General features: G+C 39.6%; 1 protein-coding gene across 4 annotated transcripts; it reads right to left on the reverse strand.

Moving 5' to 3' along the window:
* Positions 1–309: 309 nt before the first annotated feature.
* SPICE1 (spindle and centriole associated protein 1) lies at positions 310–25,499 on the reverse strand. Of its 4 annotated transcripts, XM_048047602.2 has the most exons (17): positions 25,343–25,498; positions 24,879–24,926; positions 23,684–23,830; positions 21,417–21,519; positions 20,569–20,690; positions 19,131–19,228; positions 18,667–18,806; positions 18,297–18,437; positions 17,259–17,524; positions 14,310–14,441; positions 13,489–13,636; positions 11,717–11,941; positions 9,478–9,872; positions 7,918–8,089; positions 6,507–6,609; positions 6,128–6,215; positions 310–5,297 (listed from the first exon to the last, which is right to left on the reverse strand). In XM_048047602.2, the coding sequence occupies exons 1-17, from the start codon at positions 25,442–25,444 to the stop codon at positions 5,244–5,246; spliced, it is 2,484 nt and encodes an 827-aa protein (XP_047903559.2). In that variant the 5' UTR covers positions 25,445–25,498; the 3' UTR covers positions 310–5,243. The 4 variants fall into 4 exon arrangements, 3 of the variants coding, with proteins under 3 accessions (XP_047903559.2, XP_047903560.2, XP_047903561.2); XR_007158103.2 differs by lacking the exon at positions 7,918–8,089 and having other exon boundaries at positions 25,343–25,499; XM_048047603.2 differs by lacking the exons at positions 310–5,297; positions 7,918–8,089 and having other exon boundaries at positions 6,127–6,215; positions 25,343–25,499.
* Position 25,500: the final 1 nt, after the last annotated feature.

Below are 25,500 nucleotides of genomic sequence, written 5' to 3' on the forward strand. Positions count from 1 at the left end.
CGCTCTGTCTAACGGACGGCGCCTAGGCTTACCCCGGGAGCTCCCTGCCCAACCGAGCGTGGCTTTCGCCGCGTCTGACCGGCAGGCTTTCCCAACCAAATCGGTACCGAATACCCAAAGTTGAAAGCACCTTTGCTTACCACTCCAGTGGTACGTCGTGAGCAGCGGAGGTCGGTCGTGGTCGACTGCTCCCCGAGAATCCCTCGGTGCCGGCTGGAGCGAAACCGAGACACGATCCGCCTCAGCAGTGCCCACGCTGTCCCATCTGGGTCGCCAAAATGTTAGCGTAGCAACCACATAACCACCAAGTGATTATATGAAGGTGCTTTATTCAGCGCTGGAAGCCGGGGCAGGTGCCCAAATCTGGCTTCAAGTCCCGTTACTTCCCAGCCATTATTTATACATACAATATTGCGTCAGGTATACATATTCATTACAGGTTGCAACATCAGCCTCGCTTTTCATTCTAATTAGCTCCCCTCCCCTTTGCACATGCGTGGCGCACTCTGGTGGTCGTCCAGGTGGTCGTCCAGATGAAGTAAGGAGTCTTCCTCTCCGCTGAACTCTTTCACCTTTCTCACTCGACGCATGCTCCCTTCGCTCCTTGATTCTGCTTCAACTCATTTCATCATCTCCAGGCCCTTATCCAAGGTCAGGTTGCACCTATTCCCTCCCAGGGTTCCCCTTCAACGATTCCTTTAAATGTTCAGTGTACTCCCTAGGTTTCCAGTATACATAGATTACTTGATAATGTAAGTACATTTAATAATATTTAATTATACCGTATGATCCATCACCTGAGAAACATTAATAGAACATCCATTCGATTCTCCCCAACACTAACACTCCCACAGCACACGGCACAGATCCCATCCACGGAGAGAAGCTCCTCCTTTTTGGTCATTCAAGCTATTACACATTGTTTGCTTGCAAGTAAACAATTCTATTAATCATTTCTACAGAAGAGAAGCCCTCAGAGGCCTTCCTGCTGCACTTGTCAGATGAAGGCAAGGCCGTGCAGGTGGTACATTTTCTGGTACCGAGTGGGAGCTGCCTGCAGGCTCCTCTGTTACCACAAGCCAGCTGCGTTTATCCTGCAGCCACAGGGCTTGTACAGTGTGAAGGCCAGGCTGTACCTGCAGGCCAGCCCAGCACTGCCTGCACCCCGCTCAGGGTAACTTGTATGTGGATGCATTAAGACAAATACTTTTACATCCAGTAGATCTGTTTCTCAAACTTGGTCTATCCATCTGTCTGTGTCGCTGGAGGTGTAGCTTTATCTCTGTAGCAGGGGCAAAGTGCAAGCCTGAATTCTTGAAGAGTCTTGCTTGTAGCCTGTAGGGTTCAGTAAGGGTTGGGCAGAGACTAGGTTTAGAGAGACAGTGGAGCGGTGCTGCTGCATAGAATTCCTCAAATAGCTTTGACAGCTGCGACAATATTTTTCAAAGGCACAAAATAAGCTGTGCCTGCAGAAACGTGGGGATAAACCTCTGAAAAACGGCTTTGTTAGCGCGCAGTATAACATCATACAGGTATTACAATGTAATAATCATTTTATAGTATAGTTACTGTGTGTCACAGCTGATCTTAGTATTCTGATACCGTACTTCAGCTCTCTTGAGGAGCATCTCTAAAACTGTGTGCCTGGAAGTTCCTTTATCACATTTAACTTCTTATGTTTTACATTCTCAGAGGGACTAGTCACCGATAAAGCATCGCAGACTTTGGCAAAAGCAAGGCACTCAGATCCCCTAGGGTTCAATTAACATAAGGCATTTAAATCCATCACACAAAAAATATTTAAGCCCTTTTTTTTCAGTACACTTTCTCAAATAAATAGTGTTTTGTTTTGGTTTTTTTTTTTCTTAACAAATTACACTGATTAAGCATCTTTCAGCAGTAAAATATTCCAAAACTCTGGAGCTACACAGCTCTGTGCTTTTCTCTCCCTTTGGGTAACAGCACAGCTCTAAAAGCACATTTAAATTAGACCTTATTTTGTCATGGTAGCCTTCCCCTCTCTCTACTGTCATTACAGAGGTTCTTCAGGTTGCAAGTGACACTTCCTTATTTCCACAGCTAAAAAGACTAAGGCATCTCAGCAACTGCAATGCAATCAATCTTAGCAACTCAGTCCCTGTCACCTCAGACCTACAGGGCTACATCACTACCGTTAGGGATAGTCATCTTAACACCCACCTAGGCAACCTGAGTCAACAGTGCCAGATCACCTTCCTGATGGTGCTGGCAATTCTGTACAGCTAAAGGTTTCAGAGGGAAGTACTCTCACTGGAGCTTTTTCCATTTAAAAAGGGTTTATGGACATTGTATGTCCTCCTAAAGTCTAATGTGAAACAAAGATTAAAGTATCAGTCCTAGAAACCTTTTGGTTTCCCAGAAATTACAGCAAGTACGCATAAGCGTAAAGCAGAAAGCAAGATCTATTTCTGGACTTCATCTCTCTGCTCCCTGCCCTCAGCTATTTATCAGCTATCTAAAATTTCAAAAACAAAATAAAACCCAAGCAAGGCATTGCACAGAGCCTCCTTCATGTAACTGCAGAAGGACTGATGACTAGGAAAGAGGAAAGAACTGAAAACCCAAGAAAAACAGTTTTCCCATTTCCAAAACTAAAACGAAAGCACTAATTGAAATGAAGATTTTAATTTGGAATTTTGCAATCAAAACATCGGTAGGAAACTTTCTCATGCTTTTCCCCTGAAACATTTTCAAAGGGAAACCAACCTCTGTTTGGAACACCTGTTAAATGAGGATGACAAGGAAAAGCAAAGACTGCAGTGCTTTTCTGTACCTGCTTTTTACTTTTGTGTTTACTGTGGTCTGTGGCCAAATGTCCTTCTGCTGACATTTAAGACAAAAAAAAGGAGGAACATGAAACACCTGGAAGAAAGGAAGCAATGCAAGTAAAATGTTTACCATGCAAAATCTTAAAATCATTAGCAATAAAAACACTGCACTGAGCTCTGGGACTGGATGACACCAGTGTGTCTATGTTTTAACACAACTGAAAAACAAAGATGAAGGCCTAAAACTTTCTCCTTTACCAAATATGAAAAATCAGAGGTGTTACTAGCAACTGCAGTTACATTATCTAGAACAGGCAAAAAAAATCAGTAATACAGTTTCTCATCAATAGTGTAGTAAGATACAGACTTCCAGCATATGCACTTCGACCACACCTCAGCTGCAGCTTGTTTTTAGTCATAAAATGCTGTGTGACCCTGAGCAGTAGGACGCTGCCTTCCCCCAGTCCTATGATGTATAGGAATTTGTGGGAGGACAACTACAGACGCCCAGTAGCACATTCCTGCCTTCTGAAATAGCACAGAGCATTTAGTCCACGTTGAAAGCAAGCTCTGGCACCTGGCTAGCCCCATCAGTGCAGGGTGGCAGCTGAGCCAGCTGCCTGTGCTGAGAGGCAGGAGTGACTAGTTGGAGTTCACTACTTTGCTAACACAGCTATGCAGATTTTGGGACCCGGGCGGTAGTTCTGCACGGTCCTACTGCTTCAGATGGCCACGGGCTCTGCACCCCAAATGCCATTTTATGTAGCAAAAGGTCAGTAGTCCCAACTCTGAAGCAGGACCCCCGTGGTCCTCCTGAACCTGAGCTCTACCAATTCCAAGGAGACTCGGATCTTACTCTCAGCAATCAAAAGGAAAGCCAGCAGTACTTCTCAGTAAGCATTTACAAGCCTGGCATACAGCTAAGATGACAGCTTTAAAACAAATAATTTGATAAAGGAAGCTTCCAATTCAAGGACACCAGCTGATGATTCAAAAGGTTGATTCCAATTCTTTTATTCCTAAACAAAATCTCAGACTACATGAATTAGGAAGATGATAATTCAATCTCTTCCCTGATTACAGAGCATGTGTGGCAACTGATAACTAACTGATAACTTAGAGGAAGTCAGCAACAACAGCATTAATGTGCACGCACCATGGTTATGCAGTCCCTTCCAACCTTGGCATTGAACAGCTCGTGCAGAAGCAGTTATTTCCTCCAAGCAGTTTTAACTGTTGCCTCACAAAACACAGGACTATGGGCCTTCTTCACTGCCCAAAGTTAGTACTTGAATAATAAATTGCAGAGATTTCAATGAATATTTGAACAGGTGTTCTTTTTTCATCCCACAGTTTTTATATTCAGAAAGTGTGTTTAAAAGCAACTGCTCCCTTCTTAATAGAAAAAAAAATTTCTTCATTCTCTTAAAACTGAACTGATTGAAAGGATAGGGACTGGCCCCTTTTTATACCACACTCTACTAATATCTTTAGGGATGTTAGACCAGGTCAATTTAAAAAATAATAATTTTAAAGGGATGCTTTACTCATAAAATGCAGACTTGAGATTTTTTTTAAGACAGAAAAAATCTGCAATTGTAAAGGTTTTTGCCCAGGTTTACTATAATGTAAGGAATGAATGTATTTTATTGTCAATCATCTAAAATGACAGCTATTTTTAAAAAGTCAAATAAAATCAATGTGCAAACATGGTCATTAGAGTACTATACACACACACAAACATACACATTAGGATAGCTGAATATAACTTACATCAGTTTTCTATTGTATCAAAGATCACATTTTAGTATATAACAAATAGAGATTCTGATTTCAACTTCCAATAGTCACTTTATTTTTACTGTAAAAAAATATATTTAAAAAGCAATCCCCAAGTCCAGAAGCAATCCTTGATATATTAACTGCACAGAAAATACAAATTTGGGGGGTAACTAAAACACAGAAGGAATTATTTCTGAAGCAAATTCTCATCCAGCAGAAATAGACTGGCTTCCTAATCTCCAGGTTGTTTCTGAACGTATGTGCATATGCGTCATCTGAGTTTTTCTGGATTTTTTTCAATCCCATGTCATGTGCAAATACATGCTCCAGAAATGTTAAGTTCCACATACATTTTCTAGATCCTTCTTTCTTCAGCATATGTAATACAGGTATTGGATAGGCGTGCAGCCCGTTTGTATTGCTACAGCAGCCTCTTTGAAAACAGGTGATGCAATGCATCCAGTCTGGAAACTCATTCCCAGGAATTCCTTATTGTATTTGTGCCATACAGAGTATTATACCATATTGACCTTTTTATACTGACATGAAAGCACTCCAGAGTTAAACTGTACATCTGGAGAGGGAGACTACAGTGATCCAAATTGCGGTTCATAAGAAAATTAAAATAAAAAAAGGACTCAAGCGCAGCTTCCTTTACATAATATGCGTTGACAATGCAAACCAACCTTCTTCTTTTTGTTTTTCTGCCTGCAAAAGAGGAAACAAGTTGAAAGTCATATATCATAAGCTTCCCACAGACTTGCTAGTCAGTGCTGGCTTGTGTCGGATTATCCACTTCCCTGATATGAAGCAATTGTCTGCCACAGGGACCACAGAGGTAATCACACTGTCAACTATAGACACCTAGCTTAAGTCACATCTACCTTAAGTATTCTGAACTTCCCCTATGGGGATGTTTACTTCCCTATCAGGGCAGGAAGTCTTGGACTCCCAAGTTCAGTTATTTTGGATATCTGGAAAGACAGCATTAGTATCTTCTCACGGTTGCTACAAACAGATCTATGAATGGTTTACCAGACTACACTACTGTCTGGAATTCCAATGTGAAAGCATCTCTGTAGTCTATTCTTTTTGCATATTAGGAATCAGTAATCAAGATCAGTGATTTTTCTTTACTTTCAGATTTACTTAGTTTTCAGCACTTGTGCAATGGCTAGGTGAAAGCTTGCTTTTCTCTTACACATCACTCCACATCATAAAGGCTACTTGAAATTCTCTGGAACCACCAGTGAAAGCCTGAAAGAGGTTCCCCATTCTAAACACAAATAGAAATAAATGCCACAGCAGAAAGAGTAGTTACAGGAATACTCGCTTGTAAACACCAGCCCCGTGACAGCAAACAATCAACATCACTAGTGCTCAGTTTGTCCAGAATCTAAACTGACATGAGTCAATTACCTTTCACCACAGCAGATTTACGGTAGGACTGAGCTCCCTACCCCCTTCTTTATCTATCTTGCATTCTCTTTATATGACACGGCAATCAAACTTACTCGTTGAAGATTTTTCAGTCTTACCTTTGGCCTTTGACTGACAGAAGTTAATTTCATGATTTCTGATGTGGCACTTAGGGGTGAACAAGGTTTGCTAGAGTCCCCTACAGACCTGTAAACATAAAAGATGACATTTAAAAAAAAGGAAGTAGTCACTGAAATCACATCTTAGATCTCACGTGATCAGTTTTATGTCACAGTGGAGGTATTTTAAATACAAACAATGAAATTTGAAGAAGCTATTGAATGTTTGTCCTATTTCCAAAGAGCAGAATTTGATGAAGTCTGGGAAAGTTCATGAAGCCAAGAGAAAGACATCGTGATTTTTCCATCATGTTACAGTTCTGCTGTGCATGCGATCAAGACACTACAAAAAATAAAACAGTAAAGGGTCAACATTTACCTTCTTACACTGGTCATACTGGCAGGGGAAACGCTATCTTCTTTGGAGCTGTCCATAGAAGCTGCCACAGGAATAGACACTTCAATCGTCTTCCTTGCATTTTCTATGAAATAAATAATAGCTTGATTTTGATGAGAACACAGCAGCATTTCACAATATTCATTTCATTTTCACTTTTTTTTTTTTTGAGGACCACCAAATAACTCTTCACAATTCCATAGAATATATAAACATATATTCATGCGGACATAAAATTTCAGGCTGAAGGTCCATTCAACCCAATATCCGTCCTCTTATAATGACAGATATTAAAAGCAGTTATTCAGAGCAACTATGGACAATGTGCATAGAAACAGAATGTCTGTTCCCTGGATAAACACTTTTTTTTTTTTTTAAAGTAATCGGAGACTTAGAAACCCGAGATTTCTCGACTTTTTCCTTTAGATTTTACTTTTCACACTGAATTTATCTTAAAACAGCCATAGAAGTGCTAAAAGTGTTAAGATCCCACTCTGTGAGTCACTGCGTATGCACCTGCATGCATGTGCACACATGCGGTCTCTCCTCCTCCTCCTTCCTCTCCCCACTCAAGTACTTCCCTTTATATATCTTCTGCGGTTTACGAAGGGGGAAAGGGTGGGTGTCCTAGATAGAGCATGTGTGTACTTGCTCACACAGTTCTGCTTGTAATTGCAGTAACTCCACGAAAAAGATTAAGAAGGCCTCATCTGCTGGAAAGTATTTTTGTTTATAGTTACAAATGGCAGCTAATCTACGGGTCTTGAGTTGGCAAGAACATCCCCTTCAATAATTTATCTTTTCAGATAACTGGAAGCTTCAGTTACTTCTTTCTGTTAGGACTGGCAATAACTCAGCAAGGTAGTCTGATGGAAAGAGCACTCAAAAGACTTAAACTTCAAAAATGTGGTTGAGATACAGATAACATTTGTAGAAGCTTGATGTAAATACTTAGTCTTTTCAAAAAAGATTCTCCATCATAGAGGACTGGTTAACGTGCTGCAAGAAGAATGAAAATATTGGGAATTTCAGACACCAAGGATCTCCCTTGCCATCTGCTGGCCACAAAGCCTAGTTCTGCCCTTCAGTGACTGCATAGCAGAACTGTTCTGCAGACAAGGGCACGGCAAAGAACAAATTTACCACGAAACACAATATTTGCAGCAAAGTAACTAATTACTAAGAAACTAATTTTAGGGGAATTTTAGCTGATAGATTTTTTTAAGCTCTCTGAAGTCCTCCACCTCTAAAACCAAGGAGTGTTTGTACCACACAGGCATTAACAGAAAGTATACTGCTGACCACAACTACAATCAGTTCAGGACAGGTCACCCACAAAAGGGGAAAAACATCATCTTACCAGTTTTTGTTTCTCCCAAACTTGGGTACTTACCAGTATAATTTAGGGATGGGGGCAGAACAGAAGATATCATTGGAGAGACCAGATCAGCAGCAGCTACTTTCTGCTGATCTATTAGCTGCAACAGCTTATCACGTGCTTCTGTACTTTGACGATTCAACTCTGCTATTCTTTCCTCCAAGCTCTTCGTTACCACAAGATGAGTCTACTTAGATAATTGGATAATTATACTTCCAATTAAAAAATTTAAATTTGCACCTTGAGGGAGAGCATGCAATATATTTCAAGTACTTCTATACATTTAATTCTCAAACGAAAAATTAAGTAAACTTAATTATATAGCACCTTCTGTGAGAAATCTGATTTGGTCCCTTTCATTGTCCTTTGTCTAGGTCCTTAATTGACTAAACACAATGTTTTAAATAGGTCTTCCTATAAATAGGAAAAATAGCTTATCTGCATTATTCCAAACAGTACCAGTACCAGCACCAGCACCCCCTCAACCCTCTAGCAATTAACCATAATTAAGAAAATATTTAACCAGAAAGACACACATTCAGGAGTGAGTGTAGAAGCAAAAGCACATTTGTGGCAGAATTATCCTGGAACTCATTTTTAAACCAGGTTTTCATCCATTTTGACACCTTCTGCACCAGTAATTATTTTCACAAAAAGATCATTTAAGAAGTTTGCATAATCCTGTACAACTACATGACTCAATGTTATACGTATTACAATGAGGATGGTAACCACACATTCTCAGCCTACATTTACATGAGGGAATTTAAAGTCTTTAGTATCCTTAACTGAACAGTAATTTAGCCACTGTGATGGAACAGAAGCAAAGCTAGCAGCGAGGGCAGGGATTAGACATTTCTGTGATGTTAACTCCACTCGCTGGGGTGCCACTGAATAGCTGTTTAGTTGCAGACTAAAGATTTTCTATGTGAATTGAAGCCTTGAAGTTCTCTCTTTCTCCAAGATTTGGGGATTTTCACTGCACAGTAAAACTGCCAAGACAGATCCAACTAGCACATACCCTAGTATCATTTTTTTTGCAAGTGATGTACCCAAACTATCTTAAATTCCATGGGCTTCTGGGTCAGAGTAGCAGAAGAGACACATGGCATGGATTTAAATACATATTATAAAAGCTTGACAAGAACCTGTGGGTTGGTGCAGTGTTTTCACTATTAATATATTTAATGGTTGGACTTGGTGATCTTAGAGGTCTTTTCCAAAATGATTCTATGATTATTCACTTATTTCACTGATAGTATTATCCAAGCTACAAGAGATACGCCTATTGCAATCACCTCTTTCTTTGCAGCACAACCATACTCAAAGTTTATAAACATGCTGCACATATGGGGCTTTTCAGCACTTGTATACAACATAGACCCAATATGAGAAACTATTGTTGACCTCCTAAGGGAATGGTAAAATCAAAGTCCACATGAATGAAAAGAATATCTGTTTTGCTACTCTTTTTCTTAAAGGAACTGACGGGTAGGAAACAGTCTAAAAGAATCAGTAAGTTATGGGAAAGCAGACCAGCAAAAAAGGGAGTCCAGCCTTCTGTTAAATTCTCACCTGTCCTTGTGACGAGTCTGAACTAGGATTTGTATTTTGCATTGAGTCTGGCTGATGTAGGCAGGTACTTCTGTCTTCTGAGAAGCTTTTCAATTTGCTCAGCTGAGTTTTAATTAGTGAGTTCTGCCGTGTGATCTCAGCTATCTGTCCCAACAGATCACTGCTTTGAGAGAACTCTTCAACTGCGCTGTTTTTTCTGGCATCAGCTGTGCAGGACAGACTGATTTTCTCTTGGGAACTCTCCAAGTCTTTGTCTGCAGTAGGAATTGGTTGCCTTTGAGTGATGAGACTGGTTTCCTCAGTTGTGCTCTGTGTTCTCAGGGAGGAAGGTGAGCTCTTTTCTTTGCCTGGTTCTCTCTCAGTGTTTTCAGTAAACTGAGAAATTGTTGTAAATACTACAAACAAAAAATAAATGATCAGTAATGAAAGAGACTTTTTTTTTTTTAAGGAAAACAAATAGTAACTTTATTGCATCAGGCTAGTAACAATCAAGCAGGAATTTGAATTGTAATATCTAGCCTAAATGGCGTATGTTACTGATCCAAATCACTCTATGCAAGATCCTGCTGCAAGGACTCAACAGCATTATTTCCTACTGCAAATAGTCTTACACTGTACATGAGCTTGAGAGAAAAGTCAGGGAGAAGAGAAATGTTTTGAATGTCTTAGCTGATATATCAACCACTGCTTCTGCGTAAGTCCTCCATTTTCCCAAAACCAATTACCTTATCTAATAAACTGTAAGTATGTATTTTCTTCTGCTATTTATATTGGATTGGTAACAAAGCTTTTGGAATGGTACAATACAACACTTCTGGAATAATAATTTACCTATTCCCTAAGAAGAAGTTGAAGCACTGTGGCCAACAGAAAGAGTTAAATATTCTTGTGGTCATTGTTAGCAAACTGGTAACACACCACACACGACCAAATACGTTACAGCGCTGTCACCCGCAAAGTCCAACTTGGATTTTGTGATCAAAACCAGAGGTTCCATGTTTTACATACCAAATAGCCATTCTTTCCCAAGCATTAGCTTTTGCCACTGGAGCAGAGCATGACATTCAAAAATTTAAACCTACATCTACTGTTCTATGAACCATTTTTTATAAAGAAATACTCAAAAAGTATTTGTTGAGCCATTTAGCATTCTTCACAGTCTCAAAAGAACAATGCATTTCTCACATACCTAACTATAGCTAAGTCTACGAGTATGGTTTCACGTTCCTGTTTCAAATGGCAGACCATGTCTAACAGTTCTCAATGGGACCGATGCCAGATGATGCTCTTTGAAGAAAACTATCTTTAGTTCATTTCCTCCTTATTTATTATGTGCCTCCTCACAGCACTGCATACTACCAAAAGCTTAAACTAGATATAAATTTCCAATTGTCTTGTCCTGGTAAATTGTTAAAATTAAAGTGACTTTTTGGTCATTTTTCCAACTAAAAAAAGGGTTACAAATCAATACAGATGACAGGAGTAGGATGAAAGGAGAGAAGGCATAAAGCCTCAGTGCTGTGGCCTGTTTCCTGTCAGCAACCAAACCAGTAATTGAGAGTTATCTGTCCCTCAACAACACAGCTTTACAGGGGCCTATCACACTCAGCAACCTGAAACACTCCCAAAGCCTACAAATACTGACTGTGAGTTAATCTGGTACCACATAATTTCACCCCAAACTTCTTCAACCACTTCCTGTGTACTACTAAATGAAACTCATACGGAAACTTGCTCCCAGTTTTTTTTTGGAAAAAATCTCTGCTGGGGAGATTAGCTCAAGGAGTATGCAGCCTACAGACATCCCTGTTTGTCTGCAGCACAGGCTGCTAAGGTCCTAGGTTTCCAGTCTTCAGTGGTTCCACCATTATAGGTGACAGAGGCTGGATTACACCCTCAGTGGAGGGAGAGCTCAGATGACGTGCTGTAAATCGCAGACAAAGAGCTACAGCAAACAGTGACAATCAAAACCAGTACAAGTTAAAAATGCCAGTCTGGTTTGTCACTGACAGAGGACTACAGATGGAGAACTGCAGGGGTCAGAAAGTCTAAAAGAAATCTAGCAATAGGCATAAAAAGAAAAGAAACGCATATCTGAGTGCAGAAGCAGGATGTTCCAACTACAGGGCCAAGGCGCTTAGGCATTCAGATTTAAAGTTTCATAGAAAAGACATCTCCAAAAGTAATATGAGCCCGAGAGACTGAAATAGTAAAAATCTACTTTGTCCAGAGATCTCACCATTCTGGAGGGGAGACAACTCCTGATTGCTCTTCTGCCGGGGTGGTGACAACAGTACAGCTGGCTGGAAGATGTGAGCCGGCAAGCTTCTGCCTGCTCCTACACCACTTGAGGCACTTGGCTTCTGAGGAAACTTGAAAGGCAGTTCTTCTTGTGGTAACTTCAGCATATTTTCCCTGTTGCTTTCATCGCTCCTGGGCTCAAAATAGCTCAAATCATTTTTTTCTAAAAGACAAACAAAGCAAGAGTAGAATAAAAAAAATAGTTTTAGAGCAAAAGCAGTGTAGAAAGAAGTGCCAGTGACAATTCTTATGTCTAAAATATCTACATATCTTATGTAGAAGATATCTAAAAAGACAGACTACAATATGTTCCTCACATAATCCTAAATTCCTTCTGGTCCCCCAGTAAAAAACTCCCACTAAGACATAACAAAAATCTTTACTGGGCTTAAGAGAGCAAAGAAAGCTATCATACATAGGCTCACAATTTCAGCATACTGTTAAGAGAACTGTTTGCAGCCCGTGCATAAGGCACACAGACGTGAGACTTGTAAGGCACAGATTACCAGGGAGGCAAAAAATGAAAAGCATGAAGTCAAAGCTGTAACTAGCTGTGAGACCACAGTAATTTTAATATGCTTGCATACGCTGCTTCCTTAGTGCTATCTTTGAATTCACTCTTAATGATTCTGCTCAGGATATTTGTTCCCAAAAGCAAGTTACCAGGAAATTAGAGAGAACATATGTGATCCCAAAATACAAGAGACAAAAAAACACTCTGCAAAGAGACAAAAGAGGCTGTTTGCCTAAGATACTGTTTGTGGTTCACATTACTGAGATGGAATTTAAGACCTTACACCCCTTATGTAATGACCCTGGCAAGAGGTGAGAAAGATCTTCCTCCTCTGCTTCACCATGCAGAACTGCCTTTCCAAAGCATCCTCCCCACATGCTGTTTGTCATGATATTTCCCCCTCCAACTTCTTCTTCAGCCACTCTCCCTCTTTCCAGAGATGTTCTATGTTAACTTAGCCCAGCTGCTTAACAACTGTTGTTTCTGGTCAGCAGCGACCTCCAGTGTTTAATGGAGGAACCAATCTCATACTATGTCTCGGCAACAGACAGGCAGGGTCCTGCTTCAGTTGGACAATTCTTAATTTTTTAAATTTAATTTTATTTCTAAGATCCTCAGAATCCATAGAATCATAGAAACATTAAGGTTGGAAGAGACCTCCAAGATCATCTGGTCCAACCATCACCCCACTACCAATGTCACCCCCTAAACCATGTCCCTCAGCACCACGTCCAACCTTTCCTTAAACACTCCCAGGGACGGGAACTCCACCACTTCCCTAGGCAACCCGTTCCAGGATTAACTTGATTTTGTAAGACATCTTAACAGGGTAAGGAACAGAAGGATGCCTCCCATTTGTGAGGAAAGGCTATTCTCCTTCCGCCTTCTTTTTCAGGAAAAAAATGACTTGTCACTTAAAAAGTTCAAGCCCAAGATCTGTCTTTATGGATAATTTCCAAGCCCAGAGCCAGATATATGAAAGCCAGTGGGATGGAATTCAGCCTATAGGACTACTTAAAAGTCTGTAGCAAAGTCCTTCTGCTCACAGTGGAACCCATGGCGTATGAATTTCCAGAAGCGAGATTCAGGCTCACAAGAGGTGTTTATTCGAGGAGACATCTCTTAAATACCAGATTTTCTACTAGAGAAATAAAGTAGCCACAATTCCAGTTTTCTCCACACACACATACACATACCTTGGCCATTTGATGGACTTCTGCTTGCAGTTCCAAAATGGTTTGGACTTTGTTCTCTTCTAGGTTCTACCAAAGGGAGACTTTTAAATGCTTGAGTGAGAGAGGTCATCTGTTCATCTGTTACAATCCTGTATTGCTGAAGTTTCTTCTAAGGAAGGGAGAGGGGGAGAGAGAGAGAGAGAGAGAGAGAGAAAGAGAGAGAAATATTTTTATTCTAGCAACATGAAAACATGGATTAGAAAATTATACACCACAAGCAGCACTGAGAATAAATTTGTCCTCTTAATACCACTGCATGAATTTGTGAGATTCCACTGATATTATTCATGTCTCTATGTTTCTTACTTATTTTTTCTCCTGCTTCAAAAAAAAATCACTTTTTTTTTCTTTTTTTTTTTTTTTATCATCCCACTTCCTCTCCAAGGTTGTTTATTGTTTCATTGCCACATGTAACTAATAATAAAAATCTACTTCCACCACAAGCTGAAGAAATGAAAATGTAGCATTACATCTATTCCACTTCACTGCTCCAATAGTGGCAGGTGCTTAAACCATTAGATTGTAATTAGATTGATAATAAAGCTCAGTTTCCAGTTTCAAGGAACTAGCACTTTCTCAAGCTTTAAAGTTAAACACAAACTAAAAAAATAAAATAAAATAAAACGTTGACTTCACAAACATTCCTTCCCCACACCCCACGACTGCTGTTCTCAGACTCCTCATTCCATTTTATCACTTTCTTTCCTGAACATATGGACAATGCATCTCAGACCACATTTGTAGCAAAACTCCGTAGCAAGTTGGGGAAAGGGGCTCAGTACCTGTATAGTAATGTTTTCTTCCCTCACTAGGAGTATTTCTGCAGTCAAAGCATCGATCAGTTCTCGGTGCTCATTCAACATCTCCTCGTGACGTTGCCTCATCAACTCTTTCTCACGCAGTTGTATTTCACTCTAAATAGGGAGAAAAAGTTTAAAACTTACTATAGTTAATACAGATTCATAGTTGAAAACAGGAATGGTTCAACATCACACCATACCGTAAAAGCTCTTCCCACTACTGTTAAATTGACTTCACTGAACTTCATTAAATTGCTTACTGTTCCTTGTTTGTTACTCCACAACACTGCAGGGAATCCTATAAATCCTTACAACTTTTACAGACTGCAGTGACAAGAGAAGAAATGACAAGCATTGTCTCTGCATTGACATAATTTATTTTTAAGACACTGATTCTTTTCCATACAGTAATGAAACAATTCCAGGTGTGCTGATGTTTGTCAGTATCCTTTGCTACTTGTGCCTGTTCTTCAGCATTCTTAATACGCTAATAAAGACAGATTTAACTAAATAAAGAAAGTACATGCTCATGTTTGCTCCCATGGAGAGAAAAAGTTCTAGAAAGCATCTATGCTTTTCTTTTTTTTTTTTTTTTAAACAGAAAAGAGTGTACTTTTTGAGTAATTTACTTGAACACAAGACTTTGTCAATCTATGATTTTAAGATAGGCTACAGCAGCAGACAGGCTTTGTGTACAAGACAGAACACCAGAGACTCCCTTCTATCTCTAATGGGCAAATAGACTACACAACTGCCACTTTTTGGACCATTGTAGCTAGCAGAGCAGAGCTTATCAAGAGTTACACAGGCACCACAGAATTCGGAAACGGGGTCCTCCCCCAAATGGTAGCCTGCCATTTATTCAAGGGAACCCCTGAATAAAAGACATACCTCCCATCTCCAAAAGGATCCTGAAAAGCAATTTGGGTATCTTTTTTGTGCTGCACTGATGAAATTATAGCAAGAGTAGTCCATCATGTACCGTAGATTCTTTTCTGCTGGCATTAGAACCAGAAGTAAAAAACCACTAAGGAAGAAATTCCTGAAATCAGAGGCTTTTTAAATAGCCACTGCAAATTCATTTTCTTGGAACATATTGCCAGCTGTAATTCAAACTTCGGAACTTCACTAGCACTACTGGCTAGGTAAGACAGATGGTGAACACACGGACTTGATTTATTCCTAGCATCACAGGCACTAGGTTTTTAGGAAGAAACACAGACAAGCTGTACTTCCCAGTGAATTTTCAAATTCTAACACTAATTAAAGCTCCACAAAAGAGGAAAAGTCAGTGAAGATTATGGACGTGTACTGTCTACCTTGAGGAACATTGAATACAATTAATCACATTTCATAGCTTGAGAGATTTCTGCATATTTCTACTTCAGAATTTAAGTAGTAAATTCACAAAAGCTGAAGATGATCCTACAAACAAACAATCAGCTCCTTGAAGGAAGAAAGGATAACACATCTATTCAAGTAAAAACAGCATCACAGAGGTACTCTGTTAAAACTGGGAATACAAGAGTCGGGATATGTGTTTCACAATATGTAGTCTCAACAAATACTCAAGACTCCTTGCCCTTCTGTTTGAATAGCATAAAAGCTCTTAAGATACATTGGATGGTGCCTCCTCTTTATGAATGTAACAACTAAAGAAAAAAATGACAAAAGAGTCTTAGAGAAAAAAATGACAGAAAAAGGAATTCAGAGGCTCAAGAACGTGCATTTCTGTGGAACACAAAGAGTAATTAAAATTATGATTCCAATTACATTTATGACAAATCTCATGCTATTGACATTTTCCTAATAGATGGAAACCACTTCATTGGACTTCCAAAAAATCCTTCCCTATAATTACACAAAAAAACAAGTTTAATATCCTGCTTTAGCATTGCAACTTTAACACAGAACACGTGCTGTGAACAATATTTAAAACATAACACCTAACACCTCAGCCAAAGTCCATCCTCTGATGGTAGTAATTTTTCAATCTTGAATTGAGCATTCACTGTTTGCTTCCAACACAGGTCTTAAAGGAGAATCTTTCATATTCCTGTACTACCCAGTATTCAATTTATAAGTTGTTATGCATCCATACACGAAATAATAAAACAAATCAGATTTTTAAAGTAATTTTTCCAATGGTTATACACTCTGAAAAGGAACCAAAAGAGGACAGTTCCACATTCATTAGGAATCTATTGCCCTTGCTATGAAATAGAGCACTGGTATTTAGACAGCACATTTTTCTGCATCTGTTAAGAGTGCAAGAACTGTCATAATCTGGTTCACAATTTCACAAAGGCTCAATGAATCTGTGAGCCACTGCTGCATCTTGAATAGCTCTGGATTAGAGATGAAATAAAAACTTCTAAAAACAGTATTTATTTCCACACAGCTTACAGGTAGTTGTCTTTATGAAATTCCATTGAGCTGCAGCTGTGCATTGCTATAGTAAGCACTTCAGGTCGTTTTTGTTTAAGGTGAAATTGCTGCTACGGATGGAAGAAGAAAGCTAAGGAGTTCCTCAAAGAAAACTGAAGATTCGGGTACTCTTTTTCTAGTGACAATAGCATCAACTTTGAAGGCCAAGAAGAAAATGAACTTCTAAACAAGGTTGTAGTTAATACCCTGCTACAGCTCTGAACATACATAAAAAATAAGTTTCAAAGTAATTTGATTAATACCTTCTGCAAATAGTGACTTGGAGACTTCCACTGCAGTGAATTCTTCCCTTTTCATTAGGGATACCTGTTTCTAACAAATTAAATTTTATCTCCTAACTGCATGCAATGCAAATAATAAGTAATGATAATTAGACTTCAAAGTCAACTGATTGGGAGCCAGGAAAGACCAAAGTTGACAGCTTTAATGCAAGTTTATATCCTTTTTCTTTCATTCTACAGATGGAATTCAAAGTCTTCTCACCTCTTTGAGGTAGCGCATCAAACGACAGAGAGCATTCACCAGGGATAAGGTAAATCCGGTGAGGCCTTCACTTCTCTGGGCTTTTTGAACCTCACGGCCTGTACATCGCTCATATTCCTCCAGTTCATGCTCCACTTCGTGTAACATACAGCTGAGAACATCTAGACTGGATTTATTGTCCCTCTGAAGGTCAACAGGGATTGAATTAGCAAGAGAATCATCTCTCCTCTGTCTTGCTGAGTTCTGTACAGTTTGTTTTCTTTTCACTGGGGGGAGAAAAAAAGTCATTGAAATTTCAATTTGTATAGAAAGCTTTGCAATAGGAATGAAATTATGTTGCTTATTGAAATAAATCAAAGGAGAGGTCCATAAGAGAACATCATATGGATGATAAGAGAACATCCCTAGTCACTCCAGTCATTTTCAATAATCAAACCCCCCATTTTCTGTCACCATATTAGTACCTCTCTGGCGTTGCTGTTTGGTGCTTTTATCTTAGAAACCTATTCATACTTTTCTTCTCAGTTAAAAGCACAGAAACAATTTGCCAGTGACCAGCCAGTGAAAAATTTCAGCTGTTTTCAGGTCTCATACTTAATGAGTGACTCTTTTACAACTATCTTTACATGTTACAGCTGTTTAAGGGGATTGACAGCGGGTATAAACTACATGTAGAATATGCAGATTGAAATTCTTCATAAAGCTGTACAGCATCGACCAAAATGCTGTATTAGAAACAGAAAAGCACCACAGGAGGGAGAACTCTATAGCCAGCAAGGTAAGGGGCTGCACCGCAGAATCATATTGGTGGTTCCGTGCTTGCTACAGACTTTGCTTTGTCACCAGAATACACTACGTAAGGGGCTGTGGAATGACAGATGCTGAAGACTTGGACGGCTGAGGCCCTCAATCAGTCTTTGGAGTTCGCCCTGCTGTGAGCAGGGAGCACAACTAGATGACTTCCAAAGATCCCTTTCACGCTATGATATTAAGGACCTTAGTCAGAAGAAGGTATGTCATTTTTTAAAAATACTAAACTTTTTGCTGAAATTTGCTTTTGTTTTCCTGAGTTCGGGTTCAGCACTTGTCTCACAGTATAAGTCGAGTCTGCTGTCTCTTCTTCGTCTTCATTCTGAAGTCTTGAATGGATTCTCTTGACTACACTGGTAGCATTGAGGGCTGATTTAAACACAAAACAAAAAATACATGAAACTGGAGATACGTTCTTAATAGTAGTATGTTACAAAGTTATTAGAAAGATTAGAAAAATCGGCTTTTTAGACTGGAAGATCATCTGAGCCAAATTAACAAGTCTCTCTCTCTCACCCCAACCCAGAACAGGAATTCTGGTTAGAATCCTATTAACAGCTTAATAACCCTCGATAGTCTGCGATTTGGCAAATCCAACCTGAACAATCCAATGATGGAGAAAAAGTTGTTGGAGGAGTCAAAGGTACTTCCTGTGATAAGGTAGTTCTTCTCATACCCCTTTCAGCCCACAACCGAGAATTCACCGACGAATTTTCTTCTCTCAGTATCTGAAGCAGCCTACATTCAAAACAAGCGTAATAATGAATTGTAATATAATAGCATGATTCTAGATAACCTTTGCAATCTAGAAAAAGCTTTTTAGAATACCTGTAACTACTCAGGTGAGTTCCCTATTCACATTCATTCCCAGTATTAAGATTACAACAAAGGCCTTCTCTAGAATTCTAAGGTCAAGAAAGGAGCAGGGAGGGAAATACACAAACAAACAAACAACAAAAAAGACCACACACAACTAACTTAACTACTTCCATACAATATCCTTTAAACTCCTATTTCCAGTATTAAAGAAGTAGAAGCTTGAACAGATATATTTGCATTGACCTGTCAGCATTGACGCTGGATTTGAAATTCAGAGGTTCATGCTGTCCATCTTCCGATTGACAGATGGATAATGCTTCTTCTTGCACTTCATTAAGAGCCTTTTTAGGAGACAAAGAAAACAAAAGGAACCTCAGAGAAATATTAAGCTGTCTTTAAGAAGAAGTTATAAATCAATTGGAATTGCCTCAAGAAAAAAAGCCACCTCTCTCCCCCTAATTTGTTTCAATCCCCACCTCCAAAACAAAACTACAAATCAACAACAGAACAAAGAACCCCACAGATCTCCACGGGAAGGTTTTGGGAGACGTTTTAGTATATGAGAAATATTCATACTGACTATTATCTTGGAAAATAACACAGCAAGTGATATATATACTCAATGTTTTATTTCAACAATGCATATTGAATAAGAACTACATACTACATACACTTAGGATAAAAAAAGAATCTATCAGGTTTCTGCCCTTCTGGGTATGCCCCACCGGATAACCTTTAATTGTGATTTTCATAGGAATATAAGAAAAAAAAACCTCACAGAACTCAGCTGACAACTATCAGTACTAGTTTCTTCTAAAAATCTAAGCCTATCCTACCACATGCATCCAGTGATGTGGCTTACAGTGATGCTACAGTTAATTCTTCACTATAAAAGCAAAGCAAAAACAAAACAAAAAAAAAACACACATTGAAATGCATGGACAGAGCAGTAGTGCAACTCAAATTGCAGACAATTGTGCAAGACAATAGGAAACAGAATTAGGGAATCAAGAGAATATAACACCATCACTTTCAGTTCCACAGCCCTTATGGTCTTCAGCAGCGAGCTACTTTTCAGAGGTGTCATATGACACTTCTCAAACCAAAGTGAGCATTCCTGGTATAATTCGTGCTATCAGAAGAAAATGGAATGCTGACACAATCTAAATAAAAATTTAAATGAATTTATACAAACATTACAGTTGTTACACAAATCTAAATAATTGCATAATAATGTAAAGTATTAAAAAAAACTTGTAGTACTAATCAAGGTTGTGGAGTTAAGTGAGGTACGTACATATGTGCATGATCTGAAATAAACTGGAGCCCAATTGGCTATGTCCCCATGTATACAGACAGTTGAAAAATCATAGGTATATTTCAGTAAGTTTGTAATTAGTTTGTTCTCTATCCAATAATTAAAAGGGAGAGCATGCTAATGTGAGACATAAGAAGCTGGCGTTTCTCTTACTTAAAGGTTGAGAAATCCAAAAATCGTGATTCTCAGACTCTCGCAAAACTAATTCTATCTCAATTTAATACAGTTTTCTCTGTATGTTATCAAGATGCCACAACATACACAGAAGAAAGGTTTAGGTCTGCTTGGATACACTACCTTTGAATATTCTTATTTTGTGTAACCCAGAAACGTGGGACATGCATGGAACTCAATATACATTACCTGGGAATCCATGACAGATTCACTAAGGATAGAAAGCTCAGTGGGAGGATCGCGTTTTTGTATGATGGGTCCTTGAGATGATTCTAGGTCACAGTTAGGAGCCACTGTTACATTAGGGAAACCTAAAGGAATCAGATAATATCAGGAAGAATTCAGAGGACTCAGTCTGTAGTACCTCACAGGACTTAGTACCAAAAAGCAAGTTCCTGTACATTGTATAAAGAGGAGTCACAGGGGTTTGTCATTTTGACTAACTGGCATAGAATTATCTCAAGACGTTCAGCCATGACGTATCAAGCTTCTGTCCTGTGTAAATAAACTTGTGCAGAAAAAGCATATAGGGTGAAACCATCATTATAAGCAAAAGAGAATGGTAGCCCAAAGAGAAAAAATAAACTTAAGATTTCATATGCAAACAGAATAAGGACTCATAAACCAGGATAAGAAATGGAAAAGCAATGTTCACAAGATGCTGATAAATCTCCAGCAATATCCAAGAACAAGCAGGCAACCCACGTAGCAACAAGAATCAGAACTACTATAGGTACACAAACTGGCACTCTGTGTAGGTTGGTAACTTTGCTGCAGAAATGGTCAGCATCAGATGTTTCAGAGTAAGTGACCAGAAATTCCACAACAGACTGGTACAGCAGATTAACCAGCCATGGCTCTCTCTTCCCTGCCACATTAGGTGTTATCCTCATCTGTGTTTCATCCAACACAAACAGAATCAATTGTGTTACACCAGATGAAAACGGTTAAAAAGAATACTTTGTATAATAAGACTATTTATGAAAAGCAGGAAGATAATCTTAAATGTACTATCACATAGAAATAAGATGGTCTACCTGTTCGTGTGCGAGGAGCATCCCCAAACAAGTCTTTTGCCACAGCCATGACCTGATCAGATCGTTCCAATACATCTTGCAAATGGTACTGATCAGAGAGAATCTGAAAGTATAGCATATAAGGAAATACTTCATACGGTGCAGACTGATTTTTCCTTTGTTGTTCAGGTACAGTTAGCAAAACAGTACAGTTAGCTTCTAAACAGTTAGCAAAAGGATAGCTAAGAAGGCAATGTTTACAGAGCTGGTACCGTACAGCGAGATCCCAATTAAGACAAATCAGAAGACCATACTTCATTCTGAGTGACTAGAATTCACCTTGTTTTTCTGAAACGTTAAGTAGTTATCACTTCTGGGGTCCCCATAAACACTGTCTCATCTGACAGACACCCAAAAAATGAACTATTTGATTAGATACAAACCAATTCAGACAGACTTGTTTCATTCATCCTTCATTATTGAAAATCCTGCCTTAAAATCCTGCCACAAGCCTTCATAAAAGCTTCAGTGGACACAAATACAGTTGACTGCACCTGGTAACGCAAAATGATTCGGCCATCTCCACACATTTCTGACAAGATACAGCTTCAGTCTCTCTCTCACCCAGTATTTGAAGTCCATGACTGGAATCATGTCAACTGGAACCATGCCTAAGGAGGCACTCAGCTACTCTGCTTTAGATGGAACTAAATCTGCTCTCACAGCAGCCCAACCAGCGTCGCTCACTGGCTCGGCTCTGGGCAGCAGTGGGTCCCTTTGGAGCTGGCTGGAACTGGCCCTTATCTGACATGGGGCAGCTTCTGGACTCCTCTCACAGAGGCTGCCCCTGCAGCCATCCCACTGCCAAACCCTTGCCACGTAAACCTAACACAATATGCAAGTGATCTCCACTTTATCATAGTTATTCAATTTTAGCTAGAAAAAGTACTTTAGAAGATCCCACAGAAAGACAGGCTTACTTATGCCCTCGTACACTATGCCTCTTTTGTCAGATTTAATTTCTGATCCCCTGGAAATCATAAGAAAAATTGGCATGCAGCAGTTTCAGAGCACTACATGCTATTATCTTCCCAGAGTTTCTTTCAGTGCCCATTGATAAGTTTGCTAATGCTTTATATTCAGCCTCATTCAAAAAAAAAAATAATTCAGTGACATTTCACCTGTTTTTTTCCCCTCATCTTGCAGTTTCCCTACATACCTCACTTCCATGTCTGTCTAGACTTTTGAGCCTGAATTACACTGCAATAGATCACTTTTACTCATAACCAATTTAGCAAATCAGAGAGTATTCATGTCTCTTAATCATCTTGTATATTCACTTCTCCAAATCACCATTCAGCTTTTATCCTTGATACTAACTCCCCGTTTAGCTATCGGATGTCAAATTGATGCAGGTTTTTAGACAATGCTATGCCAGATCTACAGAGGAAAAAAAAATGCTAATGCTTACCTATTCCAAAACATGATATCCTTTGCCTAAAGCAACTAAAACTAAGTTGATGTGCTTACTCAGACAAAAGTTATCCTGACAAATGTTTTCATGCTCCCCTACTAGATCAGAATCAGCAGGTCCCTAAGTTTCAATCACCTGCTGAACATGTTATAAGCATTATTTAGAGCATTGCTCCCAAGGTAAATTAGCTCACATTTGTTTGTGGTCAACAGAAAACCAAGTGATATTAGCTTCTAACCCCTCTAGGCCCATTTACACACTGTCAACATACTCACTGACTGCTGCACCTTGTCCCATGTATCACCTATGAATTTCATTTAAATTAATCTTCCTTCCCATTTCAGATTGTTACTAAAGATAATTAAACAGGACTAATCCTAACCATCCCCACTATGTTAATCCATTCACCACCTACCATTCAGTGTAACGCACTAACAGTATTTTAGAAATACGCTGTTATAGGACCATCCATGTGGAGCTGGAGATGAACTCATATCTTCTTTCAGATTTTCAGGCAGGCAACCTCTCCCATCGCAAACATTAAAATTTAGATGTTCAGATTCAAAGAGGCCTGAAGCATTACAGATGGCATAGCCAGGGAACAAGGATGAAATGCTCAACTGCACAGATAAGTTGAGATGTTATGCAGCAGTTAAAACGTTATGCAGCCTATTCCTATCACTGCAAGTAGAAAGCATACACACAGTAAGTCCAACTATCCAAAAAGAGGAACAAATTCTCAGCTATGTGCAAGAGCAGTTTTCCCACTACAAATCATCCGCAACAGGCTGAAAAGCACAGATTTAGCTCTTACCTCACGCATCAGAGCCAATTTCCTCTTCTCCAAAGAATCAGGGGCCATTTGCTTTTGTTTCTTCCATTTTCTTTTCAGTGCCTTGTCTTGCAGTTCTAGATGGGCCAGTGCTTTGTTTTTTGATTTATGTATTTCATGGCGACGCAGCTACACAAACATAAAAGAGACCAGTTAAAAATCCAGGTACAACCTAAAAACAAAAGCAGCAGGACAATGATAACTATCCCTTTTTCTTGATTTTATCCTTCATGCATTGGATGTTTAATTTACTTTCATGGTAGTGCCAATGACAGCACACAAACATCCACAAATGTCAAATCCCATCAGTACTAGCCACATTTAACGCAATTCCAAAGGTGAATGATGGGAGACTCATTTTCCATCTGCTGACTCAGCAGGAGTTTTCTCAGCTGTAAATGGAGGCAAAAAACATAAACACTCCCACCTATAATAAGCGTAAGAAGATATATTTTCCTGACTTAACACTAGTGTCAATTACCAGCAAAATTCTCGCTCTTCTTCTAACAGTGATACATACATATTCAGTTTAAATACAAATTAAAGAAATTAAATGTGTCAAGTGCTTGCTAAAGTGTCCAAAGAACATCAAGATAACCACATATATCTCTGCTATTGTATCTATCCATCCTGACTAGTCCATCAAAATTTAAAAATCAACAACAGCTCTTATTGTCTATTTCATTCTGGTGATCAGTGTTACCAGTGAAAAAGAAATGGAATTCATGTATTTTGTAATGAACAAGCCATTCAATGTAAAGAAGTGCTGTAAAATTGTTTAAATGAAGATTGAACACCCTCAGAATTATAGAAAATTCCAAAATAAAGCACATTTTTTTGGTCTGTTGCGCAGAGATGAGGCTTAATGTCAAACTACTCCACTGAGTTTTTATTTATCTATGATGGGATACACTATGTTGAAATAAAAACATAGTTACTGCTTCCCAATGGAAACAGAGAACTGAAAAAACACTGACTGCCAGAGGAATAGCTGCAGATTCCTGACATATTATAAACAAAAAAACTAACAGTAAAAGAACCGTATGTTCAGAGGCTTAAGAAGGGAGAGTAATTGCTGGCAAAAAACTATCCCAGTACGTATAGTGTGCACTTATGCTAGATAATCAGATAAATCTCGTGGTTATGGAAAAGGAGCGATGACAAATGTGAAACTTACAATGTCCTCAGGAGTGGCACGGTGGACTGTCAGGTCATGGACAGTACTCTGCAGAAAGGCACACGAGAACACATCAAAAACAAGAACAGAGAAGGAACTGGATTTATTTATTTTTTAAGTTTCAGTAAAAAGCAATCCCTCTAGAACAGAACGTAAGTAGCATAAAATTATACAACGGTACACTTTCATAGCATCGAAAGCATTCCACGTTTAGCGAGGTTATCGGTGAGCAAAAAGGATATCCCTATCAAGGCGGAGAGGAGGGAGAGGAGGGAGAGGAGGGAGAGGAGGGAGAGGAGGGAGAGGAGGGAGAGGAGGGAGAGGAGGGAGAGGAGGGAGAGGAGGGAGAGGAGGGAGAGGAGGGAGAGGAGGGAGAGGAGGGAGAGGAGGGAGAGGAGGGAGAGGAGGGAGAGGAGGGAGAGGAGGGAGAGGAGGCCCGGGCGGCTGGCAGGGGCAGCACTCACGTCCCAGTCCCGCTTGGCCGCCGCCTTCCTCGGGCCCTTCCTGGCGGCGGCGGCGGGGCCGCGGGGCCGGGGCCGTGCCCCCCGCAGCAGCACCCGCGACATGGCCGCCGCCGCGCGCGCAGCCGTTGCTACGGGTCCGGGTCCGTTTGCCCCGCCCG

This window comes from Anser cygnoides, chromosome 1 (genome assembly GCF_040182565.1).
Source record: "Anser cygnoides isolate HZ-2024a breed goose chromosome 1, Taihu_goose_T2T_genome, whole genome shotgun sequence".
Taxonomy (NCBI): Eukaryota; Metazoa; Chordata; class Aves; order Anseriformes; family Anatidae; genus Anser; species Anser cygnoides.